General features: G+C 40.0%; 1 protein-coding gene across 1 annotated transcript in view; it reads left to right on the top strand.

Moving 5' to 3' along the window:
* The first annotated feature begins 2566 nt into the window (after window positions 1-2566).
* The window catches only part of stt3b (STT3 oligosaccharyltransferase complex catalytic subunit B), a 29465-nt gene continuing 19430 nt past the window's right edge, over window positions 2567-12601 (top strand). Inside the window, exons 1-3 of the mRNA XM_089023608.1 lie at window positions 2567-3054; window positions 10058-10166; window positions 11485-11772. Of these exons, the coding sequence (XP_088879734.1) occupies window positions 2795-3054; window positions 10058-10166; window positions 11485-11772 (657 nt within the window). The 5' untranslated portion in view covers window positions 2567-2794. The remainder of the gene's footprint in view (window positions 3055-10057; window positions 10167-11484; window positions 11773-12601) is intronic.

Raw genomic sequence — 12601 nt, 5'->3', positions numbered from 1 at the left:
CAGTTCAAGCCATTGCCTCGCTTCTCTTTATTTTTCTTTTATTTTTCTCTCTACCTCTCATCAATAAGTAGTGATGCAGTCCTGCAGGCTATCAGTGGGGTTCCGGCAACTGGATTTCAAGGCTAAATTGTTGACACAGAACTGTACTGTAAAACATAAGGCCAATATGACATCATCCAGGTGATAAAATAAAGGATTATGAGTACAACACTTAACCCTTGGAGGTCATTCATAAAAACAAAACAATCATACAAATACTGTATAATGAACGTGATTATACAAAAATCCCTTGGGATTAAAAACACAGCTAAAAATAAATCAGAGTATTTTTCACAACAGCGATACACCTTCTATTCATGTTCAGACTGGCATGAATAAAAAAGATAATTGGATCCAACCCCCGTTGCCACCCACTCCCCTTTTTCTGGTGATGAATAAATTTGGTACCAAAGTAAAAAAAAAATCAAAAGACAGATTTAATATGTGGAAAAACAGTAGTTGTCTCCATTCTGGGGAGTCTCAAAAGAAGCACCTGATTCATCTTCGACTTTGCATAGATGAATAATCACACAAATCACGCCATGATTGATGATAACGTAATGATAGTTTACGCTACTATTTTACAGTCTCGGAGGCAACATAAAAAATAAAACGGGATTGCGCTTGGGTCCCAGAGAGGGAATTGACTTTGATGAGAACCTATAGCAGATCGCTTGTGCGTTTTATCAACATCAATCAGGAAAGCCGTACTGGTGAAATGAGGTCTTCCAACCTCGGGGTACTTTGTACTGTAAATATTTGTATATTCACTGTTTGTTTCATTCATGTAGACATCCACCTCTGATGTTTACATTCTAATTTTTTACCAGTTCAGGCTCTGATACACTTCTGAGAAATGGTTACACGGCAAAGGTGCCAATGACTATTTCTTGCCAAGTATCTTGAGGCCCCCTGCCACCCCTTTAGGACTGGCCTTTGGTAGATAGAGTATAGTGCAGTAAAAACACAGTTGAATGCCAAGTAGAAAATTGGCTTCTGTGTAATGTTATTGGGGCGCAAGCACATAGGCAAAAAATAAATCAAAAACGCAATGCAGATACAGTATTCAAGTCTTTCCCTTCGAAGACAGCGGGCAAAGTCGACAGCGCTACGCTTGCCTTGCCCATTGATTTTACCAGATTTGTTTCTGCTTTTGTCTGCTTCTGTCATGCATATTCTAATCTGTATCTTTCCAGGCCAACATGTGTGTTTTATTCCATTGTAGATTTGCATTCTTTTTCTCTGAGAGGATAGGACTACATTTTGTCTCAGTGACTCTTTAAGAACTCCAAACGTGTATCCACTTCTGACAAGCCACTCTCCAAGATGACCTCCATTAATTTTCATAATCATTTTAATGTAAATTTCTCCACTGTGAGACTAATAAAGGCATATCCAATCCAATCCAATCCTTATCCGCATTTCATCTCCCCATCGCCGTAAAAAAAAAATATCTGATCAACCTTTGATCACTCTCCGATCACCAATTCACAGATCTGTTAATCCGACTCCTATTAAAGTGCAATTTTCTCCACATGAATATTTCATTTTAATGATAAATAGTTTTGTTTTTAGGGGGTGGCGGGTTGGCTGTAAATATGACTATCACAAAGGCAAGATGATTGAGAGATTCGTGGCATTTTTACCGATAACAAAGTAAGTAACATCAAAACTGCCTCGGTTGTGCTCAATTTTGAAACAAATAAACCTGTTTAAAATATAAGAAAGCGTTCGTTTATATGAGCAAAAGGGAAATGTCGAGGGTGTCGCCAAACAAAGCGATGCGTGGGGCTCCCTCGCCACAAGAGGGCGTAATAAATTCCATTTTCGCGTAACATACAGTATAAAAGAAGCGACACAAACGTCATGATATATTTTATATAAAGATAACGTACGTCAATAACTACTGACAGGGGTGGCTCTTTATATAAAATCATACCAAAGATGGCAATTTTCATCACTCATCTTGCAATTCCAATTCAAGACAACAAATTATCCAATACAGTATACATCTTCTCAGTTTCAAAGCCATATTTTATTTCAACGAAAAAAAAGCCCACGTTTATTGCAGCATTGAATTTTTTACATAAAGTTGTGAATACATAAATTCTGTGTTGTTTTACCTGCTGACAAACCTGATCATCAATCTTTATGACCAATCCAAACTACAGTATGCATACAAGGGCACCACACTCGTATGGCGAGAGTTCTTATTTTCATGACTGCTGAAAGGATTTGCTTGCAAATACGCCACCACCCGAAAAAAATGCTTTCTTTATGAAAAAGAATGTTTTAATGAGCAGCCAGCGGCACATTGACACAAATTCAAAATCCTCAAAGTTAGCTGTCAACGCTACATTCAACTCGGTTTTAATTGGTATGGTGAATCTGTCAATCTCCACATTGCTCTTTTTCCATTGGGTAAATCACACTAAAACCCGCCTTATAAAACCTGTCGATTTTTTACAGGCCCTGGCGGCTTCCGGTAACCCCGCCCATCACATTCGTCTTCCTCTTTCCACCGGCGCTGTGGTGTGTAGAGTCGTGTGGATTGACTGTTGCGGTTTTGGCTCGTCGCAGGCGTGTGCATAACGCAATGTAACTGCCACAAGTCCAAATATCATTTTAAAAACGTTGATACATTTCTAGGTAGGCACCGCCAGCGAGGAAACGTAGAAGAGCGCGGAGCGGAGGGAGATTCGGTAGTTTTGGCTGGAGGGGGACTCTAGCAAACCGACCGACACCACGCGCAGAAATGGCGGAGCACCACGCAGTCAGTGACGGCAAGCACAAAGCGTCCGCTAATGCCGGCAGCTCGGTCCACGGGAATAGCCGAGCCGGCGCCGCGGGTGCAGCTGGCGGCAGAGGAGGCCTCTCGGGCGGACTGACACAGCCGGCGGGTTGGCAGTCGTTACTCTCGTTTAGCATTCTTTTTCTGGCCTGCCTCGCCGGATTCAGCTCCAGACTTTTCGCCGTGATTCGGTTCGAGAGCATCATCCACGAGTTCGACCCTTGGTAAGTCCAAACGAGTCAACAAGCTGCATTGACTGTTATTCTTATTATTTAAAAACACGGACACAATTATTGTTGCATTAACGCCCTATTTGAATGGTTGAGAGTGATAGATCATTCTAATACCGAAAAGGGAGCATTTCCTTAAGATTTTTGGGGTGATACTACTCATGTCAATGGACGTTTGGTTTGTCAAGGGAGCGTTGACATTTGACGCTTAGTCTTACGCAGCTAGACGGGCTAGTTTGACTACTTGTCTCGTGCTGAATTGGAAGACTCATTGAGTCCCACCAAGACTCAGTTTTACTCAAATTGGAGTTATAAATCATCTTGAGGAATGAAAGAGTGTTAGATTTCTACTATTTGCAAGTTTCAGACTCATCGAAGAGCGTATGACGTTGCACGATGTGGCGAAAAATCGTTCCAGCCGCTACTACTTCGATTGATAATTGCTGTTGTGCCGCAGGGATGCACTCTTATCGTAAAATTTTATTTTTTAGTAATTATGATAAGCGTATCTTGGGATATAGTGCTTCCGTTGGCATTTTAGTTGGTGCCAGTCACCATTGCGGGCGGTTTGTAACCCGGAAGCAGATGGCTTATTATGACCTGTCATCACAAAGCACTATTCAGGCCACTTTGGTCACGTGATTCACGCATAGACTTGACTTCCTATTTGGGTCGCATTTTTTTAAAGTAGTTAGGTTGAAGGGCATTATTTTAAAACTGAAATGGAAAAAAAACTGAAATGTAATATTACTAGTTTTGGTCTAACTTGCCAGAAAATAGTTTTGTGGCAATTTCCTTGCGTGTTTTATAATACATTTTATTTCAAGTGCCTTTCAAAGCTCTTAAGGAGACTTTACAGTCATGAATAGATACAATAATAAATAAAATACAAGTATAAATAGAGACAAGAGATAGCATACACAGTTTTATTAGTGCTCAAGAAGTGAATCTACTGGACAATTATAGTCAGGTGAGTCGTAGCTTTTGAAATATAGGCCAACGTTTTAACTATTTATACTGTGCAAAAAAAATTGCCAGGGGGTGAATTCATATTAAAGCACACTATGGGTGACATTACTTTACACTTAATATTATTAATATAACTTTTTAACACGTTTACTTGAACCATTTTTTTCTTCCTAGCATCTCAGAACGTGTATTGTGTTAGCACGACTTCATCCGGTAATTCGTTCTTGCCTCCTCTGATGTATGCTACCCCTTTAAAAGATTAACGGTGGGCCGGCTAAGCATCTTGTTAAAAGTCTGACCATTTTTACTTAGAGCCTGGAATTAGCTTGAAGCATTGACTTTAACATCGTTTCAGAGCGTTAAATACTGGTCAGAGGCTGCTTTCGCTCATTAGCGGCTCCCCACGTTCCACCTAGGTGGTCACTTGAGTATTTTTTGACACTTCATAGTGAGAGTTTGAACTTTTTTTGCCTCGTTATAAAGCTGTCAATAAAAACAACAGGAACTTTTATTGTTTTTAAATGTAGGATTAGTTGAAAGTCTTGCAAACGTGACACTGGTATGCCAGCGAGCGATTGTGCTATTTTTTTTTTTTTTTTTGCAGCTTTAACTCATTAGTTCCTATCGTCAGTAGCTTTTCACTCAAAATATTTTTGTGGAAGTTCCCATGAGAAAGATTTACCAATGTTGATATGAGATAATCATAAAAACGCACACCTGAATTGGATTTGCTGGCAGGTTGCGAGCAGCCAACAAGAACTCAGACAAATGTATATCCTCTGGGCTCCGAAACAATGAAATTGCAAATGTAATGGTGAAAAATGGTTGCTTCAGATATTTGTCAGGTCGATCAAGTAAGTGGATTGAAAATCCAGTCGCTATTCATTCATCTTTAGGGATCCTCGTCACATCACCGAGAAGGCCTACCTGCTCATTTTTAACATAGTGTGACACCTTTGTTTTTTTTTTTTAACAGGGTACAAGGTGGTCGCGTTTTGATTGATGCGAAAAAGCTGAACTGTTGCGAATGGTTTTGGTGCCCTACGTCTGTCACGTGCTAAATTTTTCATCTGCAGTCTATCTTTCTTGTTTTGTGATCGATTTATACCAAAAGTGATCAATGTCATTTTCCCCTCACAATAATTCCACAGTGTCATGATGACCTGTTTTAAATTTAAGTGCAAAGGTTTCGATTGAAGCAGAATACAAACATTTTCAAATGAAGTTCACCCTATATTTCATTGCTTACAATATTTAAAGGACAACCGACACCAAATTCTCAGAAAAACGTTTTATAGCGTCTAAAATACCCAAAACACGCTGGCTGATATTTTTAGTCAAATGCAAAACACCAATAAAAATGAGTTATGGTGTCCCAAAACGACTTCAAAATGACCTCGGAGATGCAGAGTTTCAGAAGGTCCCGCCCCCTTGTTTGTGACATCACGCCAGGACGTCTTGCCTTGCTCGAGAATCAAAAAAAATGGCTTCAGATTCGGAGAAGATGCTTTCTTGTTACTTATCCAGTTATGATATGATAGTTCTGAAGAGGAAAGCATAAATGTTTGCAATCGATTACAGAAGTCCTCCCGTATCAATTCGAGCCGTCAGGACTCCGATGTAGCGTCCCAAAAAATGCACAAGATGGCGCCCATGCTCCGTTTGAAATGGGCTGATTTGTCTGCTGGGAATTTGTGTCAACTATTATCAAATAGTAGTCTTGGTGCGACACACAACGAACGTTTCAGACCTGCAAGGCATTTAATGTGGGGGATGTTTTGTAGATTGAGCCATTGAAATGTCATTAAAATATGTTTTTCCCTGCCATGTTATTGGCCAAATCAGTAACTGAATCATAATTTATTAGATTCCATTGAGTTGTGGCATCGATTATTTTTAGAAGGCCTTCATTTTGACATCCAAAAAGCTGTGAATAAATAAATGTGCTTAAGCTTTTTATTCAACCTCATGACACTGTGAACTCCTGTCACGTTTTAAATTGCTTGGCGAATTTGTATTAAATTGAACCTCTGTGGCTCCGTTAGGACCTTTCAAAAAAAAAATCTCCACTGTAAACTCTCTGTCACAGCAAAAGAAAATTCTCTGGGCATTGAGATTAATTTAGGTTTCCTTAGCCCCACATACACTTTATAATATCATCCCTATAGCCATGAGCGATCCTTCATTTGTGCCATCAAAGCCCAAAAGTGTGACCCCAACCCCCAATAACCAGGATGATATAATTGGAAGACTATCTGATGCTTGATGAAACACAAGAATTTAGCCCTCCGCTAAACAAATCCCTTTTTCCTTCACTAAATTATGCATGCAGAGTCACAGTTATAATAATGTAACTTTGTGTTTTTACAAAGACGGGTAGCGAAACCCCTTTGGACTTATCTGTATTCGGCTTGGTTGCTCATTAAATTACGTGGTAATAACGGCTGCTACATCAAACGATTTCCGCTTGGGGGTTTCGGGCGATGAGACCACATTTCTTGTATATGTTGCTCCAACTTTGACAAAAAAAATAATAAGACAGAGCATGTGTTGCGTTTAATAATATAATGTAATTATATACAGTAAAGTCTCGTTATATCGATATTCAAGGGAGTCCGAAAAAATATCGATATAACCGGGACTATCGATATATCCGACCCTGTTTGCATGTAATTTTCTCCGTGCGTGCATAGAAATAGTATCAATATAACCGGGACTATCGATATATCCGATATCGATATAACGAGACTTTACTGTAATATAAAACCATAATATAGTTTACCATATTTTCCAGTGTATAAGGCGCAACGGAGTATAAGGCACACCCCCAATGGTGTATTTTCCAACTTTTTAATATATAAGGCCCATCGGACTATATGGCGCACCTTCCATGAATGAAAAAAGTTTTCCAAATACTCTCGTTATATCGATATCGGATATATCGATAATCCCGGTTATATCGATACTATTTCTATGCACGCACGGAGAAAATTACATGTAAACAGGGTCGGATATATCGATAGTCCCGGTTATATCGATATTTTTTCGGACTCCCTTGAATATCGATATAACGAGACTTTACTGTATAATATTATAATATATACAGCCCAAGAAATGCATCTTTTTTCTTACCAGGCGGACTAGTTACCTTACAATGTTACTAGCCAATCAGAAAATCACCTAGTGTTTTCTCTGCTTCCGACCTGGGTCGCTTTTTCCCCCCCGTCTCAAGTGGCGGCTTTCAGAAAATTCCACATTACAAAGCTGTTTTAACAGTTAAAGGTGTAAACAAGAAAGACGCGTATTCATATGGACGATAATATGGTCACGCGTATTGAAATGTGGTTGTCGTATCACGTGAGAGTACGCGAGATTCAACGAGATGCGTCATATGTGCAGTGGTAATACATTCAAGCGTTGTTATCCCGTCTTATTCTAGTTCCATCGATGAAGCGGTAGCGTGTCTTCAGGACATCATGATAATGGAAATAGCCATCGTGGTCCAGTTAATTATTTTTTTTGATCTCCTGGACTGACGTTCGGTCCATCGGGGCGACGGTATAATCCGTGCGGTGTCTTCATGACTTTGCTGTATGAAGCAAAGCCATCATGATCGGCAAGAAACACTTTTTTATGTCTGTTGTATACCCAGCAGCTTTATTTTTTTTTCATCACCCCGTGAACTCTTCTAAAAAAAAAACGTCAATAAATATCGTATATGACCACCACTGAGGTTATCATGACACACGGTGATAAAAATTATTGCGTCGTCAACAGGCATCACTGTCAATGCCGAATTAGTAAATGGAGAGTCTTCTGTTTATTCTTTTGTCTGCAAGACAGTTTAGTGTCAGTCATTAATCAAATTCTGGGTGATTTAATGCCGTTGTCTGTTGGGTAGTTTGCCTCAGTGCCTTATCCTATTTTTTGCTAGATGGTAACAATGGATTTTGCGGGGTCATATCTCCTAATTGGTTTTACAGTAAAGTCTCGTTATATCGATATTCAAGGGAGTCCGAAAAAATATCGATATAACCGGGACTATCGATATATCCCACCCTGTTTGCATGTAATTTTCTCCGTGCGTGCATAGAAATAGTATCGATATAACCGGGAATATCGATATATCCGATATCGACATATCCGATATCGATATAACGAGACTTTACTGTATTTGCATTTGTCTAGATTGGAAATGTGAAATTTAGGGGCATCGTCAGAGTTATACCTGCACTCACGCGGGGGCTGGTTTTAACTTTAAGATGCAATAAATTGTGAAACAGGTGTGTAGATATACCAGGATGTTTTTTTTAGACATACAGTGGTACCTTGGCCTACGAACTTAATTTGTTCCCCGAAAGCGTGTGTAAGGCGAAAAGTGTGTATTCCAAACATTAATTTCCCAGAGGAAACCATTAAAATGAGAATAATCCGTTCCCAGGTCCCCATAAAAACATAATTTTCAACTAAATAAGCCTGAAAACTACACACAATATACCTTATTGTATGTATAATAAATGTGTTACGGTATTGCTATTAAAGAAATAAACTGTACTGTAGAATAAAGTTGTTTTATTTACCTTTTTGATGGCTTGATGGAATGGATAGCTTTTTGCATGAAGTGTCTCAAGGAGCTCTGAGTTGTATATCTTAGAAGTTGTGATATTGCAACAGCAACACGTGCAGGCAGACACACTAGAAACTTCATTAATAGCTGGTTCCCTTGCTTGTATGTTCTCTTCAAATTGTACAGGTGGCTTGGGCGAGTTTTTTGTGGAGCCTGATTGATGGGATATTTTAACCTTGCAGTCTACACTCTGCCTTTGAACTATCAATAAAGTTGAAACGAGTCCAAATTCCACTGTTTTCTATCCATTTTCTCACCATTTTACTTTTGTTTTTTTTTCACTTGTGTTTTTTTGTTTTCAAGCTCTGTCGTCTCCATTTCGTGTGTGTGTGTGTGTTTTGAGCTCACTACTTCAAGGTGTCTTAACAGCAGCAACAACAAATATTCAATCGATGAGCCATTTTGCCTGTGCCGAAATGTTTTATTATGAACAAGCACCAGTCTGAGCGCACGTTTCAAAGATTCTATTCGATGCTTCGTCTTAAGACGCCCCCACAAAGCTCATCTTTTGCCACCTTGACAACAATATCTTGGGGAAATAGTCATTACAAACTGTTAAAAAGTACATTTAAGAAATATTACTTGCATTTGGATCCGACAGTCTACCTCCCGAATATGAAATAATTGACAGTTGAGGTAGCTTTGTTTCCTACCCTGTCTCGACATCACCACAGAAAGCAAGTCGTCAATGAAATAGAGATCAATCCCGTTTCCATGGAGTCCCGAGTGCATACTTGAGGGTGTCTACCGTTTTCTCTTCGAAGATTATTGCTCAAGTCTTTTTCCCCGAATAGAACCGTGTCGAAACGGAAAATGTCGGAATGATGAAAGATACTTAAGTCAACTTGGAGTCACGACGGTTTTTCTCTGACGACGAATGCGTCATAAAAAAGTTCAACTCACCGCAGTATACACTTTGTCTGCTGCTTTTTATTGTAGCGCTTAATTTTACCCCAACTCCTTTTTCACTCAGGCACTGAGAATAATGTCTTTTTGTTCCTGATATTTATTTGTTTGTTGAAATTGCTGCATTTTGGGTTTGTGTCCACCATGGCGCGCGATGGATTGCCATTATTCGCGTTGCCTGGACAAGATGTAGGATGGATTTTTTTCAAAGTATATACAGTAAAGTCTCGTTATATCGATATTCAAGGGAGTCCGAAAAAATATCGATATAACCGGGACTATCGATATATCCGACCCTGTTTGCATGTAATTTTCTCAGTGCGTGCATAGAAATAGTATCGATATAACCGGGACTATCGATATATCCGATATCGATATAACGAGACTTTACTGTATATATATTTCTTTTGTGGGTGTCCTTCAGCTGACCGCAATTTGGCAAGCGACGTCAAAGCCGAAACTGCGACCCAACTGTATTTTTGTGTCTCCTTTTAGGTTCAACTACAGATCAACGCATCATCTGGCAACCAATGGTTTGTACGAGTTTCTCAACTGGTTTGACGAAAGAGCCTGGTACCCTTTGGGAAGGATTGTGGGCGGCACAGTAAGTCCCCTCAACGTCAAAAAAACCATTTCCCATGATGTTTGTCTTATCTTTTTCTAACCAGGCTGCATTTTCATCCATAATTAGCATTCCGGCAGCGCCGTCGTTGCACTTTTCACGTTCTGACAATGACGCCACCCATTGCTATAGTCTCTCTTTTCAAGAGCGGGTGGGGATGGGTTGTCTGTTCTCATGAATTGTGTATGATAACATTAAGCATGCTAGCACTCAGGTGGTTACGCCATTTTAGCAAATCGGGACCTTTATCACTTACCGTGACAGTCAACTTTTTTTTTTTGTCTCTCTCTCTCCTCTGGACCAGTCCATCCTATTTTCATTTCACCCGCACCCATCGCGCATTCCGCCGAGGAAACCTGCCAGATACGCGTCCCCCCAGATACCACAGATAAGAAAGGAGTGACTTTTAAACGCGGCCATCCAAAATGAGCACTATAGAAGAAAGGATACACCAAACCTGGTAGACAATGAATAAAGCTTTTTTTTTTTTTTTGCCGTATATTTGTTTCCTTTTTTTATTGATTTATTGATTTATTTAAATTAGATAGCCTCTTAATGAACGTTTACTGATAAACATTGGATTGCATTAGCCTTTATTAGTCTTGCAGTGGATAAAATTACATTTCACAGCAGCAAAGTTATAAAAGGAAAGAAAGAAGTAGGAAAAACAAAACACAGGAGGCTGCTGGAAAGGCTGCCACCCTTGTGGTCAAAAGCCTTTCCAGCTACTCCTGTATTTCGTTTTTCTACTTCTTCCTTTCCTTTCCTATTCCTTGCTTCACTTAGCTTCTGTGAAATGTAAATTTCTCCACTGCCAGGCTAATAAAGGCTAATCTAATACAGAGAACAAAAAAACTAAACAAATAATATGACGGCACAAAGACACTGTCATTCAAACTTTAGCACTTTTCTGCTTGATGTATGAAGCAGTTCTAGATGAAAGAGGAGATAATCAAAACATCCTTTTCACCAGCGGATCCGGGACGTCATGGCAAAATGTGCACCCCTGCTACAAGCTAAATGTTGAAAGCAAACACAAAGCTGTAGCATCCATTGACGAAAAGAGATTGTCTCACATCTCCTGCCCCACGAAAATCCACTTCAATTCCAAGCCGCGACAATTCCACATATGCATCGGTGCTCTGTTGACACTAAAAAAAAAAAAAAAAAAAAACAAGGCTCGTGAGACCACTTGCTGACGACTGCCTACTCGGGTGCCATCTTGGACTTCTTTATATATATATTATGCACTCCATTTAAAAAAAAAACACAATTTCAACCTCTGTGTCCGTCTCTGCAGGTCTATCCCGGTTTAATGGTGACTGCGGGTCTCATCCACTACGTGCTCAACCTGCTTCACATTACGGTCCACATCCGCGACGTGTGCGTCTTTCTGGCGCCCGTTTTTAGCGGCCTCACGGCGATCTCCACTTTCCTGCTGACGCGGGAGCTGTGGAACCAGGGCGCGGGGCTGCTGGCGGCTTGCTTCATCGCCATCGTCCCGGGCTACATCTCCCGCTCGGTCGCCGGCTCCTTTGACAATGAAGGCATTGCCATCTTTGCCCTGCAGTTCACCTACTACCTCTGGGTATGTGGGCTTGAATTGTCTTTTTTTTTTATTATTGTTTCATTAAAAAAACCACTCAAGGCCAGATGAATAAAAATCAGCATTCACCCGAGCTGCTCCTGTTTGTAATGTGCCTTTACATCAACCCAGTGGTGGGCCGTGAATGTCACTCTTAGGCCTTCAGTAGTGCTATGTCTGAATCACTTCAGAGCTGCGAATGTGGTGTGATTTACTACACGTCCACTCGACGGTGCCGTTTGCTAGGAAATAACTGGTGACTTGAATAAACTTAAGAAATACTGTCATTAAACTGTTCTAATTTTTACTATAAACATGTGGATTCATGATAACCTCATAAAATTCCAAAAATGTCTATTTTTGCTAGCTTCGGAACTGTCTAAACTTAATGATGTCCTTCTATTCTTAAAAAGTCAGTCTTGAAAATGGAACCAAATCCATTTCTTCTCCTCCTTCAGCCATTGTGGGTTGACAAAACCGCTATTAAATCAACATAAAAATGAATTTGCTTATATAGCTCCCTACAGATACAGTGTGCTAGCTCTGGCCAGTATGCTCTTATCACCTACCGGCTAGTGATACAATGTTTGGTTCGTGACTATCCAATCATCATTTACGAAAACTCTGACGTTGCCAGCACCTTTGAGCAGTCCTTGGGTTGCCAACTCCAACTCTGATTGGTTAGAGCAACAGTTTGATCGACACATTTGATGCGACGTGGCCTGCACAACTGATTGTGAAGGCGTCCAGGTAGATTTCTGACCCTGGTAACAAATGATGGCTGAAATGTGATTGGGTTAAATGTTTAATTATGAAAACAAACATCTGGAAG

Source organism: Hippocampus bargibanti, linkage group LG20, assembly GCF_051943395.1.
Source record: "Hippocampus bargibanti isolate YZ-2025 linkage group LG20, ASM5194339v1, whole genome shotgun sequence".
Lineage (NCBI taxonomy): Eukaryota > Metazoa > Chordata > Actinopteri > Syngnathiformes > Syngnathidae > Hippocampus > Hippocampus bargibanti.
Note: the sequence above shows the minus strand (reverse complement) of the source record. Positions and strands in the feature narration are given on the sequence as shown.